The following is a 7731-nucleotide window of genomic DNA, read 5'->3' as shown; positions in this document are numbered from 1 at the left end:
ATCAGGACCAACCCGGATTCCAGCACCGGCATTCCTGTCACTACTGCGGTCACGGTGTGTTGACTACAGAGGCGACGTCACCTCTGCAGTCAGTCACCAAGCTCGGTGCTCCTGCAGAGGTTGACGGCACGTGACGCTGAGCCCACAGACTGGCTGGCTGCAGTGGTGACGTCACTTTACATACTTTCGGGGACCACTTTACTGAAAATGGACATCCCATTTAACATGGGCAGCTGTATTTGGGATTGTAAACGTCAGCAATTCCTGATGTATAAAAACTAACGGCTTATGGAGGTAAAAAATGACACATGGATGACAATATGGATGACAATTCCTTCGTTCATCAGTTTCCGGCCTCAATGCTTGTTGCTTTCCTGTCAGCAGACGCTTATCATTGATCCGCTTATCACACCCGCAGTCAGCAGACCCATATGGGGGGCAGCGGCGGTTACCTCAGGGGGCACTATGGCCTGTATGGGACGTTTGAATGGCAACTCTAATGCTAGACCGCTCATATAATAGGTTGTCATTGTGCTTTCCCAGAAGATTATATCATTAAGAAATGGCCCCCTTGATAAAAAAGACAGTAGAAAGTGGCCACTGTCAGTTGGTAGCTCATCGAGGAAAGTCCACCACACAGTGCTTCAGACTGCCCACACTGCCCAACTTCAAAATGGCGACAAAGCAGTTGCCCACCGTAGCCTCAGTTTTCTCCTCTGATTGGCTTAGTCACTGTACGAAGCTTCCTGAACAACCAATCACCTGTGAGAGGCGTGTCACATCGATATGTCACAACCTGCAGCGTATTCATTGGCTGCGGATAGTTATTTGCCAGTGATTGGTGGAGCTCCCTAGTCTAAGCGCTGTGATTGGTCTACGGCTCGTGAAGTTTCTGGAGTGCGGAAGAAAGATCTGGAAGGTTCTGGAGGTGGAGCCGCGCGTACAAGAGCCTGGCTGTCACGGAGACTGGGCAGAGGAGTCGTTACGGCCGCTGCTGTGCAGGTACGTGGTGCTGCTGAGCGGCCAGGCGGATGGTTGGGCATAGGTGGAGTTATATGGGGATGAGGAGACGGCGCAGCCTATGTAAGGAGGGGGTCTGTGGCCCCTCAGGAGTAATGGGGGCCCCACAGTGACCAGCGGTAATATGTACACTGGACACAACTGTAACGAACCCTCATCTGTGAGAAGTATTCAGTCTCAGGGCTCTAATGTAACACACTCCTGACAGCAAGCAGAGGTAGAGAGACTGGTGACATGGGTATTATGTGCTGTGTGCCAGGGCTCCGCATAGGAGCTGTGTACGGAGAACGGGGCGCGGGGGCACCGCTGTAATAGGCCCTGTCCGGTACAAAGCTGCATGGCATAATAAGGGTTAATACAACGCTTTCCCCGAGTGTCCGCCATCGCTGCGTTTGTGTTTGCATTTTGTTATCCTCTCTTTTTTTTTTTTTTTTTTTAACCCCTTCTTCAATAATCCATACACTTTTTTTTTTTTTTTTTTAATGATTTTCAGTTGATGTGTATGACAACTAAAATATATATATATATATATATATAAAATTTTACGTATTAAGCTTTTTTTTATTTTATTAAATAATAAATCAGCTCGTGTCGCCACTTGCGGAGACCCGTGATCAGTAAATAGAGCTGTGTAGGAGCTTGTGTATCTAGCTGATTATATATATATATATATATATATATATATATATATATATATATATATATTTCTCCTTATTTTTATATTGCAGGGGATGTCTGCTAAATCCACTAAAGACCCTACTTAAGATAAAACCAATATATTCTCCCCTCCCGCAGCGCTGCTGTTCCCACACCGTGACGTTATTGTGTCTCATACAGGCTGCAGCCAATGAGCCGCACAACACGTCACGTCACTGTGTGGGCACAGCGGCTGGAGCGGCGTCCCTGAAGGTTATTTTAGTTAAAGGGGGTTGGCCAATCTTGGGGCTCAAGCCTGGAAAACTTCTTTACGGTCCTAAATTGATTAAGTTAGGGATGTCCAGTAGTGGACAACCCCTTTAAGACTAATTTGTTATTAACGATATGTTATTTATGTGATTTTTTTTTTGCCAACAATTTGCTGCATTTTTTCCATGTGTTTTTCAAGGGTAAAAAAACAGATTTACTGTACCAGGTATTGAAAGTGAATGAAACTTGTGAAATCTCGTTGAGACGCTGCTTATTTTTTCCCGTATGTCCGGTACCTGGTGTGGTGGCCCCCATCCTTGGTGCACCTCCTATTCTGCATGTTATTATGTGATACTAATGTGCTGTGCTTTCTCCAGGTGTCTGGCTACACCACTAACTGGAAAGATCCCCCAGAAGAATGGGTAAAGATTATTACAAGACCCTTGGGTTGTCCAAGGGGGCATCGGAGGAAGACCTCAAGAAGGCGTACAGGAAACAAGCCCTGAAATATCACCCTGATAAAAACAAGGATCCGGGGGCGGAGGAGCGCTTTAAGGAGATCGCCGAGGCCTACGATGTGCTGAGCGACCCCAAGAAGAGGGAGATATTCGACAAGTTTGGAGAGGAGGGTATGTACAGGTCATGTAGAGACTATAAGGTGCCATAGAACTGGTGATCCCGACACACGGGCATGTGATGGGTGAGACCCCGAGCTTTGTGTAGACGGTTAGGGAGACGTGCACTCGGTGACATTGCCTTCTTGCTCATAACTAGGTGGTGACCACAATGACGCATCTTTCTTCAGTCTTGTGGAATTCGGAGATCACCTGGCAACTAGTAATATTCACACCCCACATGCGCCAAACAACCAGTGTGGGCATGTTATTAGCACGCGTACCACGTGGCATGCAGTGCCCTTTTTCCTGGCAGATTGAGGGCAGGGCACTTTCTTATTGCTTCTTTATTGAGCTTGGCAGATCATGTCTCTAAAGTCTCAACTTTTTATTGTCATGTTGTCACTTTTGGTTAATTTGCACACAATTTTCTATCTAATCATCTGGACTTCTTGTTGCTTCTATAATCCGTAGGGATTGTCAGATGAGGCCCCTGCTGACGGCTCGTCCTGCTTCTACTGATCTCACCTGTATGATTGATATACAGTAGAATCTATGAGGAGCCATGACGGAGCACGTCCTGTCCTGCCGGGGCCTCGGGATTTCTGCAGATCAGGACTTGTCTCCTGCTTCCGTCTTTTAATGTCAGTTCCTTTTCTCTATTCTTAAAGGTGGTTTCTCATGATCACTGTTCATACTCACCAGGGACGATGTGCTGTTGATTGATAGTTCAGCCCAACAGCCTAGTTGAGCTGCTGGCCCGAACTAACCGCTCTCTGATACTGTTAGTAGAAGCAGCTTTGCCTCTGGAGCATCAGAAGAGCAAAGAGTCACTGATCCAGCGATCTGGACAGATTCTGAGCTGGGATTTGGAAGCTGGCCACCTCCAGTAGACTGTAAAAGTGTCCGTTAACCCAGGCGGAGAGCAGTGAAATGCAGAATTAAATACTCCACCGTTCTTGAGTTGTTTTTTATTTATTTTTTTTTGCAAAGTTGTTTGTTTTTTTTAACAAGCACTTTGCAGTCGGAATCCTTTTATCATGTTGAGAAAACCCCATTTAAGGCTGCTTTTACACTTGCCATGATTTTTGCCATTCGATTTTGCAGGACCAATAGATTTCTATGGGGCCGCAAAAAAACATCGGAGCACCGTGTCTTGTATGGCCGTGAAAAAATATCAAGCTTGCTCGATATTTTTCACGGACACGGCCTCCATTTAAAACAATGATACCGCAAAAACATTAGCTTGTTTTTGCAGTACACCGTATTTGCCGATTTCTTTTTCCTTGCAATTTGTTACAACAGGGAAAAACGGCGATCCGAGAAGGGTTTTTTGCGGCCCGTTTTTGCGGGAGATCGCAAAAAAAAACGGCAATACAGCTGCCAAAAATCCAGGCATGTGTAAAAGTAGCCTAAGTGCAATCCTAGGCTTTAAATGTCTACCAGGAGGCCTGGTGAGGTATCGTGCTGATGTATGTCTTTACGGTATGGCATCCGTATAAAAGCGTTGTATTGAATCAACATAACAGCACTTATAATGCTGGTCAGAGAGTACAATGTGTCACGTCACTCCTGAGAGCTCACAGAAAGGAAGTAAATTGTTTTCAGTCCTCTGTTTTGCATTCTATGAATGCCATTGTTCTTTCATGCGATTAGGACTTTTGCTTCTTACCATAAATTAAGATCCTGTCAAGTAATTTCAGGATGTTTCACTTTGTGATTGTAAACTAGTGACATTTATTTCTACTTTTTTTATTTTTTTTTTAAACAGGTCTTAAAGGAACCCCAGGTGGAGGAAGTGGTGGTCCCAACGGTCCTTCCTACAGCTACTCCTTCCATGGAGATCCTCACGCCATGTTTGCAGAGTTCTTTAGAGGTCGTAACCCATTTGATTCCTTTTTTGGAAGAGGAGATGATGAGATGGAGACAGATGACCCTTTCTCCGGTTTCGGCATGGGCGGCTTTGGTCATTTAGGTGGCTTCCCCAGGGCTGCCCCTGGACAGCGTGAGGTAATCCCCAAGAAGCCAGACCCTCCAGTGATCAGGGAACTTCCAGTTTCTCTAGAAGAAATCTATACGGGCTGCACCAAGAAGATGAAGATTTCTCACAAACGATTGGGTCCGGATGGAAGGAGCGTACACACAGAGGACAAGATCCTCACCATCCAGGTGAAGAAGGGCTGGAAGGAGGGCACCAAGATCACTTTCCCCAAGGAAGGCGATGAGACTCCTAACAACATCCCAGCAGATATTGTGTTTGTGTTGAAGGACAAACCTCATTCAGTGTTCAAGAGAGATTCATCGAATTTGATCTACACATCAAAGATCAGCCTACGAGAGGTGAGAGATCGTGTATGAGATCTTGTGTATAATGGCCACATTGTAATAGTAGTGAAGACAGCACAGCGGCTGATTCTTTCTCAGTTGCCTGTTCTGGATTTGTAGGGCTGTTGACTAAAGTCCACTAGCCCAATGGCTGTTCACAAGGAACAACTGATTGCATAGTAAGAAAATAATTGCTGGGTTTAGTATCTTTAACATTTTTTCCTATCATCTACATTGATTTTTCTTATCATTATCACAGGCTCTCTGTGGATACTCCATCACCGTCCCGACCCTCGACGGTCGCAACATTCCACTTGTCAGCAAAGACATCGTCAACCCAGGGACGAAGCGCAAGATTCACGGAGAAGGACTTCCACTCCCTAAGGCTCCTGAACAGCGGGGGGATCTTGTAGTAGAGTTTGATATTCGCTTCCCCGAACGTCTGCCTGCATCTTCTCGGGAAACACTAGAACGGGTGCTGCCTGCCTAATAATTGTGCTACCCCCACCTAAAATGATACAGACCAAAGTGGCACTGATGGGCCTTGCTGTCAGTGCCTAAGAATCTGGAGAAACAGCCGACGGGGAACTATACTCATGAGCAAGATGCAATGAGTCAAAATATATCTATAAGTTGTTTTTGTTTTCATTGATCCTTGTTGGGCTGCACCTATATAACTCAAAAAGTCCTGAACCATTGAATGTCCTAGGTCTGCTGTTACATGAAATCCCCCATAGTCTCAGCATGACGGTTGTATGTGCACTCATTCCGTTTAGAGTCTTATGTTACAAAACTAAGCAGCTGAATCTCAAGAATCGCGCAGCAGATCCCATAATTTCCCAATCATCTCATTCTTTTAGATCTCAGTTCCAGTACTATATCTGTGCTGACTGGAGCAGCACGTTGGCCTCTTACTAGCCTTGTTAACCCATCACTCTGCCCCCATGTGGCATTGCGCATGCCACAAAGTACCCAGTACTCGGCACAGAGATGATCGTGGGTTAGCTTTCTCCTAGAAGTGGCCCTTAAGGTAAATGGAGAGAACCATTTTTTGTTGTGTTTTTTTTTATTTGTTTTTTTGTAAAGCCTTGTTTTCTTTGTAATAGGAGGCCTTTTTTTAACCTAGCTGGTGCCATGGAGCTGCAGCGTACATGTATTTCAAATGGACTGGCTTACTCCAGTGTTCCCACTATAAATACATTTGTATTTGTGCTGTAAATATTACTGTATATATAGCTTTTTATTTTAATCGGATTGTCCTGTGTCTGTGTTTCATACTATATAGACATGTCTTGCAGGCGACTGGAGCTGTGTGAGGTTGGGCTAGTGAATGATCGAGGGTGTATGACGTTTGGGTAGAGATTTTTGTTGTATTTGTATAAATTGCTGACACTTCCTAGTACTGCCTATGCGTCCAGCGACCGGTCACAGGATTCATGTGGCATGGAGGTCCTGGACTAAAACATCTCCAACACTAAATAAAAGTATTTTCCATAAATATGGTCTCCATTTCTTAATTTTTGGTCTATGTCAGTAGTCGAAGGCTGAAAGCTCCCGTTTCTGGTTGCTCTGGTCCACAGTCGTTGGATAAATCAAGTTTCATTGCGTGGTCCTCTTTAAATTTTAGCAAGTCCGTAGTAAACAACTGCCATGCTGTAAGCTATGGTGAAAACTCAAAATCGTCCATAAGTCAACCTGTATCTTGCTGTAGGCTCGTTGATATGTGCACAAGCTACCTGATGCCTTTATTATGGGTAGTTTAGTTTGTCCTCTTGGGCTTCCTGTAATATAGTTCAGCGCCCTGGTACAGACCTCCCGCTGAGACTGCGCAGGGCTTTGTTTATGCACGGTAGCCAATCAGAAGAGGCAGAACTGCAGGAAGGAGGGGAGAGAGCGGCCTGAACCAATGGGGAGTCTGTAGGTGTACTCCAGATTACCTTACATTCTCTACAGACATGCATTAGCGAAGGACTTCTTCACATGTACGTGTAGCATCTGTACATGCATGTACCAGAGCTGCTTATCCATCCACACATGCCTATTAAATCCTATGGTGAAATCTCTCTTTTTTTTTTTTCTTTTTTTTTTTTTTTCTCTCGCTGCTGTTTGTTTTCCAGCTGCACAGATCACTGGGGCCAATACAAATGTAAATGCATACAGCACCGTGTACTACGTACCAGAGTAAAATGCATTCAAGAAATGTGTTGGTTACTGTTCATGTATTAATCTAAAAAAATGACATGGGGGGGATTTTTGATAAACAGCCAAGGTAAAGCAGACAGCTGGAAATGTCCCTGGTTATTGGGCCCTGCCCAGCCTAAAAATACCAGCCATCAGCCGCCCCAGAAGTGGCGCACCGCATGAGATGCTCCAATTCTGGTGCTTCACCTTGGCTCTTCCCGAGTGCCCTGGTGCGTTGTCAGTCGGGGTAATGGTGTTTGGGTTTGAAGTCAGCTGTGAAGTGTCCAAAAACACAGCTGACCTTAAGCCTTGGTGTTAGTAATGGAGAGGTGTCTGTCAGATATCCCCATTACTAACCCAGGAAAGAAAAGAATACACACCAAAAAATACTTGATTGAAATAAACACTGCCCCACACTTTCCCTGGTTCACCACTTTATTAAAAAAGAAGATCCCACGCAGGTCCAACGTAGTGCAGCGAACCCGGAGTACAAAGCCTATGGAGCCTTGTTCTGGGTCATGCCAGCATTGCTTGAGACCCGGCGACTCTGAAGAGTGGTGATGTTGGTTATGTAGCCGCTCTTCAGCCTCCTGGTCACGCACATAGCGGCATGATCTGAAACGTCTGCAGAGCGGTAACGTTACTGATGTCACAGCTCTTCAGAGTCGCCGGGTCGCTGCGTGAC

General features: G+C 45.3%; 1 protein-coding gene across 2 annotated transcripts; it reads left to right on the top strand.

The window, feature by feature from the left end:
• The first annotated feature begins 867 nt into the window (after window positions 1–867).
• On the top strand, window positions 868–6363 carry DNAJB1 (DnaJ heat shock protein family (Hsp40) member B1). 2 transcript variants are annotated; one of them, XM_077262657.1, is made up of 4 exons: window positions 868–1002; window positions 2304–2555; window positions 4312–4880; window positions 5125–6363. In XM_077262657.1, the coding sequence occupies exons 2-4, from the start codon at window positions 2345–2347 to the stop codon at window positions 5353–5355; spliced, it is 1011 nt and encodes a 336-aa protein (XP_077118772.1). In that variant the 5' UTR covers window positions 868–1002; window positions 2304–2344; the 3' UTR covers window positions 5356–6363. The 2 variants fall into 2 exon arrangements, with proteins under 2 accessions (XP_077118772.1, XP_077118773.1); XM_077262658.1 differs by lacking the exon at window positions 868–1002 and adding an exon at window positions 1080–1237.
• The last annotated feature ends 1368 nt before the right edge of the window (window positions 6364–7731 follow it).

Source organism: Ranitomeya variabilis, chromosome 5, assembly GCF_051348905.1.
Source record: "Ranitomeya variabilis isolate aRanVar5 chromosome 5, aRanVar5.hap1, whole genome shotgun sequence".
Classification (NCBI taxonomy): Eukaryota; Metazoa; Chordata; class Amphibia; order Anura; family Dendrobatidae; genus Ranitomeya; species Ranitomeya variabilis.
Note: the sequence above shows the minus strand (reverse complement) of the source record. Positions and strands in the feature narration are given on the sequence as shown.